Raw genomic sequence first — 16,136 nt, forward strand, 5'->3', positions numbered from 1 at the left:
GTTCAAGTCCCACTCCAGGGACTTGAGGACAAAGTCTAGGCTGACATGCTGCACTGTCAGAGGTGTGACCTTTCCAATCCAGCCCACTTTGCCCACCAATATAAAAGATCCTTCAGAATGAATTGAAGAATGCTTTTGATGAGGCACCAATGAGATGAAGTCTGGTAGTAGGCTGAAGAGATTGAGTCTCACGTCAGGTTCCACGTTCAGCCAGTTCACCTTCATTGTTTTCAGCCCTGCAAGTGTTGAAAGTCTGATCTTGTACTTGTCTGTTGGAACAGTAACATTAATCTTGCTCATAAAGCTACATTGCTGTCCTGCGCCTGAAGCGGCCCAAGCGTGGGAGCAGGTCTGGCCGTGTGACTGCACCCAAGTGGTGAAGGTGAGGGTTCTGCTCCGTTTTCTCATATATCCTCAGCCATTTTAGACCAGCTCACGGCCCACCTGCAGTCCACACTTTGAGAAGCACCATTGTGGAATAACTCTACTCACTCTCTCTCCATATCCTCCTGATAACTATTGGAAAGCCAGGAAGCCAAATCCATTTTAAATGAGATCAGCTTATTCAAGCTTGGCACCTGCTTTGTAAATGTGACTATTCCATGTCATTTAGTGTCAGACCATTCATCCAACATCCAGTATGGATAAGCAGACATTTTCTCCAGTTAAATATTGGGAAGACCACCACCATTGTCTGTGTGCCGACCAAAATTCCATCCCCCATCATGGTAACTGTCACAGGCTGAATTGTCATACTTCACCCAGGACGAGGTTCTGAGTACATACCACAGGCTTATTAAGCCCGTCTGATGGCACCACGGGGGGGATCATCAATCTCCCCATACAAGCTTCCCTATTAGGTGAGCGGAGGCTCACCCCAATAGGGAAGGAGCAGTGAGGGGTTTGAAACCAATTGGCCTCACTCAAGCTAGCAGTTAACAGACTCAGGGCTGATCTGTCTGCAGCTGCTGAGTGGCCTTTGGAGCACATTGTAAATAAAGGTGATGGTGTTGGAAGACTGTCCTTGGTAAGATTATTACTGTCTATTTCTCCTTGTGTAATGCTGCCCACCTGTGCCCCTGCCACAGCTCACCTGCTGCTGAAACCCATCCCTATGACTTTGTTAGCTCCAGACCAGATTATTCCACCCTGGCTGACCTTCCACCTTTGACCTTTCATGAATTTCAGCTCATCCAAACTCTACTGTCTGTGTGCTGATTTTCACCACTTCCCATTCACCACCAACCCTGTGCTCACTGACCTACACTCATCCCTGGTTAAAGCAATGCCCCAATTTTACAATCCTCGCCTATGTTTTCAAATCCCTCCATGGCTTCAGTGCTCCCTGTAACTTCCTTCAGACAGCCCGGATCCCTTTGACATTTCATCTCTACACTCCTCCAACTCTGGCCTCTTGAAACTCCTCAATTTTAGTGACTCCACCCTCTGCGCCCATGTCTTCTGCTGTCTGGGCCCAGAACTCTGGAACTCACTCGTTGTTTTCATTCAGAGTTCCAGCATTTACTAATATTTCACTTTAATACAATGAGATTGCAAGGTATGAGGGGCTTATAAATTTGAAGAAAAAGTCTCTGCCCTCTTGGATAATATTTGATTTGATTTATTATTGTTGTCACATGTATTAGGATACAGTGAAAAGTATTGTCTCTTGCACGCTATAAAGACAAAACATACTGTTCATAGAGAAGGAAAGGAGAGAGTGCAGAATGTAGTGTTATAGTCCAGTGACTAGTGTATGGTGATACTGAAAGATTAACTTAGTGTGAGTTAGGTCCATTCAAAAGTCTGACAGCAGCAGGGAAGAAGTCGTTCTTGTGTCGGTTGGTATGTGACCTCACACTTTTGCATCTTTTTGCTGAAGAAGGTGGAAGAGAGAATGTCTGGGGTGCGTGGGGTCCTTAATCATACTGGCTGCTTTGCCGAGGCAGTGGGAAGTCTATATAGAATCAGTGGTTGGGAGGCTGGTTAAAGTCATAGGGTCATAGATGTTTACAACATGGAAACAGGCCCTTCAGCCCAACTTGTCCATGCCACCCTTTTTTTCAAAACCCCTAAGCTAATCCCAATTGCCCGCATTTGGCCCATATCCCTCTATACCCATTGTACCCATGTACTATCTAAATGCTTTTTAAAAGACAAAATTGTACCCACTTGGTTTGTGTGATGGATTTGACTACATTCACAACTTTTTGTAATTCCTTGCGGACTTGGGCAGAGCAGGAGCCATACCATACATTCAGCAAGTTGGTAGGTACTTTCCCTTCTCCTTCACCTTCCACATTTTCCGACCTTGTTACTTGGCCGTATCTCAGTTGTTAGCGTTCTTGCTTCTGAGTGAGAAGGCTGTGGCTTTAATTTACAGTCAAGAGACTTGAGCCTGTAACCAAGGCTAACATTTCATTGCATTATTGAGTGAGCACTGGAGATGCTACCTTACAGATAAGTGTGTTAAACCGAAGGCTGTTGAGTGGAAGTAAAAAATTCCACAGCAGTCTTTTTGAAGAGGAGCAGACGAGTCCTCCCCAGGATCTTGGCCAATATTCATCCCCCAATAAACAGATTACCTGCTCGTTATCACATTGCTGTTTGTGGAATCTCATTGTGCGTATATGGGCTGTGACATTTCCTAAATTAAAACTATCAGCTCCAGGGACCCAAGTTCAATTCCCGGCCTTGGGTCACTGCCTGTGCGGAGTTTGCACGTTCTCCCCTTGTCTGCATGGGTTTCCTCCCACAGTCCAAAGATGTGCAGGTTAGGTCAATTGGCCATGCTAGATTGACCCCAGTGTCAGGGGATTAGTAGAGTAAATATGCGGGGTTACGGGAATAGGGACTGGGTGGGATTGTGGTCGGTGCAGACTTGATGGGCCGAATGGACTCCTTCTGCACAGTCGGGATTCTATGATTACAAAAGTACTTCATTGACTGGACAGCAAGCTGGGGCATCCTGATGTTGCCAAAGCCACTATATAAATGCAAGTTCTCGCTTTCCTATTCGCAGCCTTGTTAACTGGACTGTAAAGTTGGGTGAGTTCCATGAATCGGTATATATTCTGCAGTTAGTATTATAACAGATCCTTTCCAGTGTTGTGAATAACTTTGTAGACTGAGGTTTGTTTGCATTGTCTGTTGAGTTTCAGTAGTGTCTGCAATCCACAGGTGCAGAATCATCAACAAACGCACTTGAAACTACCAGCTATTTTCAGCTGCCGACCCCACAGGTTCATGTGGGTGTTTGGGTAAATTGTAAATAAGGTTCAAATTAAAGGCAATGAAAGTTCCTGTTTGTGAATGTGATCAATGAAGGTTGAACAGTCTAAGACAGTCTATACACCAGAAAGATAAGGAAGTCCCGTCAATGAGTATATTCAAACTGAAAATGCCTCTTGTGGGACATTCTAGGACGCGAGGTCATCGTCTTTGGATAAGGGGCAGCAAATTTTAAAACACAGTTGAAGAGAAACTACTTCTTCCAAAGACAGAAGTTGTGAATCTGTGGAAATCGCTACACCAAAGTGCAGTGGCTGCCAGGACAGTGAGTAAATTTAAGGAGGAGTTAAACAGATTTTTAATTGGTAATGGGTTGAAGGGTTATGGGGAGAAAGCAGGAAAATGGAGATGAGGAGCATATCAGCCATGATCGAATGACAAAGCAGACTCAATAGGCCTATTAGCCTAATTCTGCTCCTATATCTTATGAACTTATGAAAATTAACAGATTTTTGGACCCTCAGGGAATTCATAAAAATATAGGGCTAGGATGAGATAATAGAGTTAAGGCAGAAATCATAGGAACCCTACAGTGCAGAAGGAGGCCATTTGGCCTATCAAATCTGCACTGACAACAATCCCACCCAGGCCTTATCCCAATAACCCCACATATTTACTCTGCTAATCCCCTGGACACTATGGGGCAATTTAAATGGGCAATCAACCTAACCCGCACATCTCAGAACTGTGAGAGGAAACCGGAACACCCGGAGGAAACGCATGCAGGCATGGGGAGAGGGATGTGCAGACTTGTGACAGACAGTGACCCGAGGCTGGATTTGAACCTGGGTCCCTGGCACTGTGAGGTAGCAGTGCTAACCATTGTGCCACCATTTATTCAATGGTGGAGCAGGCTGAAGGAACCATGAGCCAAAGGGCAGTAACAACTTTGTGTAGCACCTTTAAGGTAGCAAACTATTCCGAACTGCTTCACAGAGGAGTCATTAGACACTGATCGGCAAGAGGTGATATTAGGACAACTGTTATTGAAAGACTGGTCAATCCAGCTCAGTGTTAAGTAGCGGCTTAAAGGATGAGAGTGAAAAACAAAGAAGCAACATAGAAAATCTGTTGCATAAAGAGAGGTGATTTGGTCCATTTTGTCTTTCTTGGCCACAAGAGAACTGTACAGTTTAGTCCCATTTTCCAACTCTTAGTCCACAGCCTTGTGGGTGACAGCATTATAAATACATATGTATTTTTCACATACAATGAAGGTTCTGCTTCTACCACCCATTCATACAGTGAGTTCCAGATCTCTGCTTTCCCTAGCACCCACTGCGATCTCTGATTCTCTCTCTCTCCCCTTCGATATCCAATTCCATTCCCCACCTCCCACCATCAGTCGACACACCACCCCTCTGAAATCTTTTGATTCTCCAGCTACCTTCGATCCCCAATTTTCCATTCTGCTCCAACAATCTCCAACTCATGGTCTCCTACTTATTTGGCATCCTTCCCCAGATGCCATCTTGGCTATGGACAGGCAGTCTCTCAGTTTCTGTAGTTCATGGGGCTAGCGGGGAAGGGTGGATTTTTGATAATCCTTCTCCCCCTCTATGTTCTTCATATTCCTTCATAAATATTGGAGACATGGAGAAGCCATCCACTGGAGGTATAAATGGCACAGTGGTTTAACTCTGGGATAGACCAAATGGTCTGACCAGATGGGCACTCATAATGTTGATGTCCACAAGTTGGCTATTGCGTCCCCTACATTATAACAATAACTGTGATTCAAAAAGTATTTTATTGGCTGTAAAGAGCTTTCGGATCCATAAGTTCATGAAAGGCATAATATAGATATGAGTGTTTCTTTCTTCATCTCTTTAACTGGTGAGGAGTCTTTTTGATGTGAGTTTGGACAACATGAGCTGAATTGAACTTATTCTGAGCAGTGGGAGAAATGTAGAAGTTATTTTTTAAGAAAAGTTTGTGGGTGAAGGCACCATGTTGGGCACAGTTGAAAAAACTTTAGGAAGAAAGAAACATGAATTTATTTTGATTTGCTTTATTATTGCCACAGGTATTAGTACACAGTGAAAAGTATTGTTTCTTGTGCAGCATACAGAAAAAGCATACCATTCATAGAAAAGGAGTGAGTGCAGAATGTAGTGTTACAGTCATAGCCAGGCTGTAGAGAAAGATCAACTTAGTGCAAGTTAGGCTCATTCAAAAGTCTGAAGCAGCAGGGAAGAAACTGTTCTTGAGTCAGATGGCACGTGATCTCAGACTTTGTATCTTTTTCCGGACGGAAGAAGGTGAAAGAGAGAATGTCAAGGGCGTGTGGGGTCCTTAATTATGCGGGCTGCTTTTCAGTGTCAATGGATGGGAGGCTGGTTTCCATGGTGGACTGGCCTACATTCACAACCTTTTGTAATTTTTTTGTGGTCTTGGGCAGAAGAGGGACCAAACCAAGCTGTCATATAACCAGAAAGAATGTTTTTCTATGATGCATCTGTAAAAATTTATATAACACTGTATCACATCCTTGGGACATTCCAAACAACCTTGGGCAGAATTTTTTCCTGGGGCTTCTGACTTTCACTGTCAGGAAGTCAGAAGCTCGTACTTGCGGGATTCGTGAAGGCCACCCTTTGTGATTTTCTCCAAACTGGGCAATTAAACACCAGAGCACAGGCTGGACATCCAATTAAAAACAGCAAGAAGGCTCTCGAAGCTGGAAGGTCTCCAGCTCACAAGCAGCAATGCTCGCTTTTCAAATCGAGTGAGGAAGAAGGCACCCAGATGGAATCACTCCAACTTTTGAAATCTAAAATAAAAAAGCCTTCAGAAACGGGGCCACCACTGATAGGGGATAGGGGTGTCACAGAAAGATCTGGTACAATAAGGGTTAACCTGTGACTGAGTAAGAAGGCACCTAACCCAGAGCTTAGGTCAGCAGAGTAGAGCTAGGTGGCAACATGTAAGGACATGTCATGGGCTACATTCTGTCTACATTCTACACCCACACCCTGGGTCCTCTACTGTAAATATATACCACATCATGGGATGTGGGTGTCACTGGCTAGGCACTTAAAAGCCAACAACATTGCTGTGGGTCTGGAGTCATATGTGGGCCAGACCAAGTATGGATGATCAATTTCCCTGTGTTTATACAACTATGGATTCATGGTTTGATTTATAATTCCAGATTCCAACGAGTTTTGTTGAATTCAAATTTCACCATCTGCCTTGGTAGGATTTGAACCCCAGAGAATGACCCTGGGTCTCTAAGTTTTCCTAGTCCAATGATAATGCCTCTACACCACTGTCTCCCCTCGTTCAGTAAACAAAGTTAATAAAGACTTCCTGGTAACTTCTACAATACTACTCAATGGTGTCCAAACAGTACACACCATGGGTAAGAGATAACCCAGCAGAACACACTGCTACACGAAACCTGGAGGCCAGCTGGAAACTTCCACTCACTCCCCAACTTTAGGCCTTAATAGTGGAATCTTGTGGGTGAGTAGCCTTGGAGGGAGTGCAGAGGAGGTTTACTAGGCTGATGCCGGAGTTGAGGGGGTTGAGCTATGAGGAGAGGCTGAATAAACTAGGCTTGTACTCGTTAGAGTTTAGAAGAATGAGGGGAGATCTCATTGAGACGTATAAGATGATGAATGCGATGGATAGGATAGAGGTGGAGAGGCTCTTCCCGCTCAGAAAGGACAGTAGGACTAGGGGGCACAGCCTCAAGATAAAGGGGGGGCGGTTTAGAACGGAGTTGAGGAGGAACTTCTTCACTCAAAGGGTGGTGAATCTCTGGAATTCTCTGCCCGTTGAAGTGGTGGAGGCTGCCTCGCTAAATATTTTTAAGACGCGGGTTGATGGGTTTTTGATAAGAGAGGGGATTAAGGGTTATGGGGAGAGGGCGGGAATGTGGAACTGAGCCACGACAGATCAGCCATGATCTTATTGAATGGCAGGGCAGGCTCGAAGGGCTAGATGGCCTACTCCTGCTCCTATTTCTTATGTTCTTATGTAACCCACTTACAAAAATGACCCATAGGCTGAAGGAAGCCAAGGAACCATTATGTTTCCTCTTAGCCTTCTCTGATCTGAGCAGAGTAAGAAGTCTCACAACACCAAGTTAAAGTCCAACAGGTTTATTTGGTATCATGAGCTTTCACAGCCCTGCTCCTTCATCAGGTGAGTCACCTGTTGAATGAGCAGCGCTCCAAAAGTTTGTGATTCCAAATAAACATGTTGGACTTTAACCTGGTGTTGTGAGACTTAATACTCTGCCCATCCCAGTCCAACGCTGGCATCTCCATGCCATACTCTGAGCAAACAGCCCCAGTTTTTCCAATCTGTCCACATGGACTTCCCCTCATGCCTGGGGTTATTCTATACATCCTTCCTGAAATACGATGCCCAGAACCGAACACAGGACTCCAACTGCGGCCAATCTAATATTTTAGATAGATTGAACATAACTTCCTTGCTTTTGTACTCTGTGCCTCTATATTTGAATCCCAGTACCCCAAAGGCTTTGTTAACTACTTTGTTAACCTGTCCAGCCACTTTTGAAGATTTAAGCTTTGTGGTCAAACTTGAAGCCACAAAATGTTGAGCATGCAAACACTTCCAAGGTAAACTGACACAGTGGCTATGGGCAAGACCTTGCTTGACCCGAGACTGGAAAACCCTGCCCTGAAGTAAATGGACATTTTCATTGTCCGCCCCTTGCCCGCTCAGATTATGTGGGGGGGGAGGTGCATAGAATTCCGGCGTACATATTTGGAACAGGGGAAAGATGCTAAGGATGGGGAAACTTGGAAGTGCAAGGTTTTGCTCCAAATTTAATCCCGTTTGGGGGATGGGGGGAGGAGGGTGAGGAAAAGATGCACGCAGTCTCTTTACAAACCACCTCATCCCAGTTCCCTGGGAGTAGATTGGCTCTCTCATCCCACTTCCATTAACTCTGAAAAGAGGTAAATTCAAAGCAGATTGGGTTTGAATTTGAAATGTGAAACATTCTAACTTCTCACTCAAACCTTCTGATTTTGGGAAGCTCAAATTACCTCCCTGGACTCCGTACGTACATAATTTTGTACTTAACCTTAAGTGCTTTAGAAACATAGAAACAAGAAGCAGGAGTGGGCCATTCAGCCCTTTGAGCCTGCTCTGCCATTCATGTTGATCATGGCTTATCATCAAATTCAATATTCTAATCCCCCCTTCCCCCCATATCCCTTGATCCCTTTAGCCCCAAGAGCTATATCTAATTTCTTCTTAAAAATCACACAACATTTTGGCCTCAGTTACATTCTGTGGTAGTGAATTCCACACATTCACCACCCTCTGGGTGAAGAAATTTCTCCTCACCTCGTTTCTGAAAGGTTTACCCCTTATCGTCAAACTATGGCCCTTAGTTCTGGACTCCCCCACCATTGGGAACATTCTTTCTGAATCTACTCTGTCTAACTGACAGTGAGCATTCTTCTGTTATTATCATCTTTACTATTGAGCCAGCTTGAGTTCTGGTAAGAAGCTATTGACCTGAAACATTAACTTTGCCTCCCTTCTACTGATCTGCCTAACCTGCTGAAAATTTCCTGTTGTTTTTGATCTTTAGGGTCACTGAACACAAACATTTACCTGAGCATTAACAAATTTGCAATCTTCTTATGCCATAAGCATGAGATCCTGCATTAAAATAATATGAATATTCAAAAATATGAGAAAGATTAGGCCATTTGGCCCTTCAAGCTTCTGCAATGCTAACCCCTGGGTCACCATGCCACCCAAATGTGGAGGAATTTCTTCGCTGAGGGATATCAGTCTTTGGAATCCTGTTTCTCAGACAGCAGTGAGTGCTGGGTCATTGAATTTATAAGGCTGAGTTAGAGAGAGTTTTGATCTATGAGGAAGTTACTGGTAAAGGATGAGGGTGGGGGATTAAACAGGAAGGTGGAGTTGAGGCCAGATTCAGATCAGCCATGGTGCAGCAGGCTTGAGGGGTCGAATGGCCTGTTCCTATTTCTTATCACCCCAGAAGGGGAAAACCAGCTGGAACCAGTTAGAAATCAGTTCCATATCAACCTGTCCTTTACAGCTGTTCCCGTCTGTATAGATGGTTTTATTTTTATTATTTATTTTATTTTTTATCAGTGTCACAAGTAGGCTTACATTAACATTGCAATGAAGTTACTGTGAAAATCCCCTAGTCGCCACACTCTGGCACCTGTTCAGTTTCACTGAGGGAGGATTTAGCACAGCCAATGCACGTAACCAGCACATCTTTCAGACTGTTGGAAGAAACCGGAGCACCCAGAGGAAACCCATGCAGACATGGGGAGAACGTGCAAGCTGCACACAGTCAGTGACCCAAGCCGGGAATTGAACCTTGGTCCAGAGGGGCGGGGGGAATCTTTCGGGTCAAACCGAGTAGACAAGCTTAAATTACATTAGGACAAAAGGGGCGGCTCCCCAAAAGGAAGGGGAACAGCCCGAACAGAAACAAAAAGTACAAAGGAAACTTAAGACACATCAAATCAAGATGTGATTGTCGGGGTATATAACGCACCTCAGCCCCTGCGGTGCCCAACGGGCGCAGAAGGTGTCGACTGCGCCCGCGGACACCACGTGGTCCCTCTCCAGGGGACACCTGGCCGCGAACATAGCCACGGTAGAGGGGCAGACAGTCAGGATGGACGCCCCCCCCCCCCGCCCCGATCGCCCGCTGCCTGGACCTGTTGATGACGCGGCTTGGTCCCTGGGGGGCAGCAGCGTTAACCACTGCGCCGCCACACCGCAGGAAAATGGAGTTGAGGATTATCACATCAGATCAGTCATGATCTCATTGTCTTATAGAGTGTGACAGCACAAAAAGGGGCTCTTTCAAAAAAAAAGGGCTCTTTGCTCATCATGTCTGCTCCAGCCATTGAGATATATCCTTATCCCATTTCGAGTGGGCCTAGTTTCACCAGGCCCTGGAGCAGTTAACATGCTGGTTAGGTGTATTGGACATGCTAAATTGCCCCTCACTGTACCTGATGGGGATTTTCCCAGTAACTCCATTGCAGTGTTAACCTGAGCCTACTTGTGGCACTAATAAATAAACTTAAAAAAGAAACTAAAATGGCCAATCAACCCAATATATGGTAGGAAATGTTAACTCCTGGTTTTTTTTCCCCTCTCTACACAGATGCTGCTGAGCCTTTCCAGCACCTTCCGCCATCAAACTTACCTGGAGAGCTCCTCCCCCTGTGATGGCGGCCAGGCCAGTCCGGGTGAAAGACTACAACTCCCAGCACCCTCTGCGAATCAACGGCTGGCTGTCCCGGAGTGCCGGGGAGCGGGGGGCGAGCGACCCGGATATCTCATTGCCCCCCCACCTCTCGCGATATCGGCTACTTTCCTTGTGGGGGCGGGGAGAGGAGGCCAGCGCTGACGCAACGCCTCATTTGCGCGACCCTCCCTATAGCGGCAATTGAAGCTCCATTCGGCAGTATATAAGCGCTCGCTGGAAGAGGACGGACGGCTTTCCCAAGCCCGCTTCAGGCAGCACCTCCAAAACAGCTTTATTTTTTGTTTAAAAAAAGGAAAAAAAAACCCCTTTTCTTGACAAAACAAACCACCTCATCTGGGATATTTCATTTAAATTCTCCTCCGTATCCACATGGCGAGTTCGGCCAACTCAAACCCGGTGGTAAGATTTTTTTTGTGTGTTGAGTGTGGTTGTTTTTTTTCTATCCTCCGAAATAAAAGAGACTTTAAGATAGGAACCATTTTATATATCTATTTATCTCTTAAAAAGAAATAAAATCTGAATATATTTTCCCCCTTCCTCCAAAGGAAGCAATTTAAAAAATGCAACTTTAAAATTTATAAATGTGAAAAGTGTTTAAGGGAATGAGTTTAAAAGAAAAACCCAGCAAAACAAACTTCAGAAGGACCTGGTTGGAAAGGGACAAAATTAATATTTTGTCTTTTTATTCCCTCCCCCCAGCAGCCTGTTTTGTTTTTAACTGGACCAAAGCAAAGGAATTAACTTAAAAGCAAAAAATTGCCTCAAGACAAACTGCAGGGGATCTTTAAAAACATTTTGTTGAAGAGTTTGAAGTTCTTCTACTTTAATGGTTGGAAAAGAAACACTTTGCCCTCCACCCCCAAATCTCCAATTTTTTTTTTCTGGAGTAGAAAATACATCTAACTCATGGTGCTCCCTAAAGTGGCTTGGGAAAGAAAGTGTGTGGGGTGGGGGAATTATTCAGATGGAAAATAACTAACTTTGTGAAAGTGACTTAATAAAGTCAAATTCATGAGGTATTCCAATCTGAAAATAACTAAATTCAATTGCTGCTGTATGTGTGTGTGTGTGTGTGGAGAGCTTCAAATTTGAAGCCAAGAAAATCCTAAAGGTTTTTTCTGGTGAAGATTTCAAAATGTTCCAACTCGCCTCTGATTTCAAGTTCTTTTTTTCTAAAAAAAAAGACACTTTTTGAGGATGAACATATTAAGAAATTCCAGCTGGAAAATGGCATGAAACCCAAGCACCAACACACACACCCCTGCCGATCCCTTTTGAGGAACACTGTGGGAGATGGAGGCTGCACTGTGCTGATGAACCATTTTGTTTTCTGGCTGGTTTTTATTTGGTGCTGCTGGTCTGGAGAGGAATGGGGAGAGGCTTTTTCTCCCCTTTTTTACCTCGGGGCTCCAATTTAAATTCTGTTTATCTCTCTCTCTCCCTCTCTTTTGTGGCCAATCTGGTGATTATTTTGTTTGTTTTTTTTGGCCTTAATTTCAGTTCTAGAAGCTCATGTTTTGTGTGGTGTTTGGGGGAGGGGAGGAGGGTGGCCTCCTGCCTGTCCTTCGTGCCTCCTCCTCTTCTGTCTCTCTCTTCCTCTGTTAGGGCTGGCCGCCTCTATTATAATCTCGGCCGCCTGATGGGGATGTGCTTGCCAGCTCTACGTCATGAGGAGCGGGGGGCCCACTTAATATAAGAGGCCAGCCCGACGAGAGCTGTGCAGGCAATCCGGGGGAGAGCGAGGCTGGATGGAAGGCACAAGGCCCTATTTACGAAGCCGAAAGGAGAGAGGAAAGTGTTGTTTCGGTGGTTATCACGTTTGCCTAACACGCGAAGAGTCGCCGGTTTGAAACCGGGCAGAAGCATTCCTTGATTCAGCCTTCTCATGTTTGAAGGGGGGGAAAAATGGCATTGTTTCGGTTCTTTGCTCAATATTATCCGAATTTCTGTTACAGCCATGTTTGCTTTGCTCTGATCTCGGCCTCAAATGTTCTCAATAAAATAAGAAATGCTTAAATATCCTCCCTCTGGCCTGTTTGGCGACTCCTGGCTATTATTTTAACTCATGGATTTTTTTTTTGCCAAACATTCCTCCTTTTCCCCCAGCACCCTCGACATTTTTTTTCTCTAGGAGTTTTGAGTTTTACTCGAGCTGTGCACTCCTGCTGGGCTGATTACACTCTAGTGTTCAGTGTGTGAAAGTGCAATCAAACAGCCCCCTTTTTTTATTCATCGCTATCTCTTAACAGATGTAAATCAATCTAAACACAATATTTATTTAAAGTTTTTTTTAAAAAAAATAATGAAGCAAAGTGGTGATAAGGCAAAAGTTGACTTGTTTTCATTTTTTTTTCTAACTCCATTGGCCTATTAGTGATTATTTTGAAGCAATGATCCTTTTGTGAATAGAGTACTTAAACTGATGGGGTGGAGTGAGTTTGCAGGGATGAGGATAGTAATTGGGGGTAACAGTGACCAAATGGCTGCTCCCTGTTTTGAGATTTATGTGGTACTGGGAAGTTATGGAATTCCATTGAGTGAATATCCAGAGTGTGCTCTTCCTGGTGAGTTTTGGTATCTTAATTTTGAGAAGTTAATGTAGCATTGAGGGGAAAAAAAGTTGTTGTATTTAAAGTCATTTTTCATTAATGCTTCCCCAGCTGGTTTGGGTTCAGTGATTGAACTTTTAATATCCTTTCAATTATTGGCATTTTCAGAAAAACAAAACTGATTTTGTAATTAAAAACAAATTCTAAAAATACCAGGGCAGCATTTATAAAGAGATGAATAAGTTAATTTCCAAGTATAACCTTTTGTCAGAACTCAAAAGGAGCAGGAATGTAAGTAGCTCATTTAGTCCCTTGGTCTCGCCTGCCATTTAATTAGATTATATGGGGTTTGTACTTCAATTCCATCTGCCTGCATTCACTCCAAGTCTCTTGACACCCTTGCTTAACAAAAGTCTATTGATTTCTGTATTATAAATTTGAATTGCATTTGCAACCTTCTGGGTGGGGGAAGGGGCAGACAGCTCCAAATTTCCAGTACTGTTTGTGTGACAAATGTGCCTTCTAATTTTGCTATTGACTGACTCAGCTCTCATTTTAAGCCTGCATTATGGACTTCCCCCATCAAACAAAATGGCTTCTGTGTCTGCCCTACTGCTGAACCCCAATTATTTTAAATACTTTGATTAGCTCAAACAATCTAAACTCAGTAAGGCAAGGTTGTCCTCATAATTTAACCTGTGGAAATCGTGCCCCTTCCAAAGCAGAACCTTTTGAGGTTCTACTGAAATTTGAGTATGTTACTCCAGATAACCTAAGCTGTGCTACAGGTGACTCACTACTTTCACTTTTGAATTCCAGCATCTGTTAGATGAGGGCCAGAATTTCATGATCATTTTTGTGCTTTGTTGCCTCTAGACTCAATATTCCAAAGCACTTTTGGCTCTTGTACTCTAGGTAAATTTGAGGCCATCCAAACCTCAGCAGCCTGTGTCCTAACTTGCAGAAAATCCCTTTTCCTTATCACCTCTGCGCTTGCTGACCTACCTTGGCCTTCATTTTAAAATTCTCATTCATGTTTTCAAATATCTCCATGGTCTTCCCTATCTCTGTAGTCTCCCCCTGTCCCAAACCCTTCAAGATATCTGTGCTTCTCTAATTTTAGATTGTTATAACTTCACTTCCTAGCTATGTGTAACTACATTCTGCATCCTCTCCTTCACTATGTACCCTACAAACAGTATGCTTTTTTCTATATAACCTGCAAGAAACAGTACTTTTCACTGTATACCAGATACACGTGGCAATAAATCCAATCTGTGCCTTCAGTTGTTTAAGCTCAAGCTCTAGAATTCCCTCCCTACATCCGTCTCTCCTTTGCTTCCCTCCTCCAACACCTTTGACCAGGCTTTTGGTCACCTAACTATTGCATGTGGCTTGTCATACTTTGCATAACAACACTTGATGTTTTAACTAAAAAAAGTTCAAATATAAACTGTGTACCTACTATATTTGTGATTGGACACTCAATGTTTCTTAATCTTTCACCATCAACAAAATAGTTAATTTTGTTTTTTCCTAGCTTCACAACAGTCCCCTCCCCACTACATTGAACACCACCTGCCATGGTTTTGTCCACTCGATCGCTCCTTCCCTTTAATACATCCTACTTCCATCTATGAAAATGGGTGTTGTGTCACCAGCAGATTTGGTTACACAGCTCTATATTGCTTCAGCCAATATAGTGTAAAGCTGAGACTCTAAAGATTCTTGAGGAATGCTACTTACCACTCAAAGAACCCTTTATTCCTACTGTCTTCTACTTCCTAACCAATAGCCAACCCAATCGGAGGGCAAGGAATTAAAATCATTTTTGCTAATAATCACATGTTGGAATTTTATGAAATCTTCTGGAAACCCTTATTGATGTCAGTAGATACTGAATTACTTTCTTGGTGACTCCATTAAAATCAACTAGTTAGATATTTCCACATTACATCTTGCACATAAAACCAGTCATTTTGAATCTTCCATCGTGTCTGTCCATCATTGCACTCAGGATAAAGCACAGCAAATGTTTCCACCATGTGCTGTTGCACTACTTAAAGATATTTGTCAAATTAGAGAATTGTAAGTACAGTAGTGCTGATTCTTCAGCTTCTAAACTGCCACTGAAGATACATTTTCTTTCTTTAGCAATGGAGGTAGGTGGTTATGGAGGAAGAGGCAGGATATTGTTTGGTGGATTTAGCCTGTTTCTATCAATTGTTTCCTGCAGTTTAACAATTTCTTTAGCTTCTGTTTCATTGCTCTAGCGTCAGCAACAGCAGCTCCTGCACGTGTTAACTGCCCTCAATGTATAAAGGAATAACAAGATAAAACTCCACAATAAAAGTTCCTTTATGCTTACAATTTTTTTAAAAAACCTCTGCTTGGAGCATTGCTTTCAAACTTGCTGCCCTGTCCTGTGCTGCTGTTTGTCTAGTGCTTTTTCTGTAACAAATTTCATATTTGTTTAACCTTGTTTTTTAACCTGTTATTTTTCTCACGTGGCTTGTGTGGTCCTCCTAGTTGCCAGATGCATCTCCCAGTTGCAAATTCAACAGCTCGATCATATGTGGAAAGGACAATTTTACTATACTGGGATCTGATTTGGTTAAAGTGGACTGGAAACAACTACTAGTGATACATTCAAGGAGGAGCTAAAAGGGTTCAGAATAAATATCTTCCCATGAAGAAAGGAATAGGACTCAAATCTAGGTTCAGCCAGATGTCAAAGCAGGCAGGATAGGATAGGGTAAAAAAAAATGCTTGGGTTAGTTGCCAAGAGCTCAGTATTATTGAAAGTTTATAAATGGTCATTTGGTAGCACAGAACTTGTATTGCTGAAAAAATACATTTTTTGTTGAAACTTTTGTCTCACACTTGGGACATTTGCAAGGGAAATCAACAAATGTATACAGCATGAGAAGTGTGCTGGTTGGTTGACTAGTTGACTCTGATAGAAGTGTTGCCATGGAGAATGCACAAGTTGATTGGCAGCTAACTGCCAAATGTTTGAAATTTAAGCCAGACAGCTT

General features: G+C 43.4%; 1 protein-coding gene across 2 annotated transcripts in view; it reads left to right on the forward strand.

Moving 5' to 3' along the window:
- The first annotated feature begins 10,704 nt into the window (after window positions 1-10,704).
- The window catches only part of gtf2a1 (general transcription factor IIA, 1), a 48,587-nt gene continuing 43,155 nt past the window's right edge, over window positions 10,705-16,136 (forward strand). Inside the window, exon 1 of one of the 2 annotated variants that reach the window (XM_080202220.1) lies at window positions 10,705-10,948. In XM_080202220.1, coding sequence (XP_080058346.1) covers window positions 10,919-10,948 — 30 coding nt within the window. In that variant the 5' untranslated portion in view covers window positions 10,705-10,918. The remainder of the gene's footprint in view (window positions 10,949-16,136) is intronic. The other variant, XM_080202219.1, reaches the window with a different exon arrangement.

Source organism: Carcharhinus amblyrhynchos, chromosome 14, assembly GCF_965287045.1.
Source record: "Carcharhinus amblyrhynchos chromosome 14, sCarAmb.v2.hapA, whole genome shotgun sequence".
NCBI lineage: Eukaryota > Metazoa > Chordata > Chondrichthyes > Carcharhiniformes > Carcharhinidae > Carcharhinus > Carcharhinus amblyrhynchos.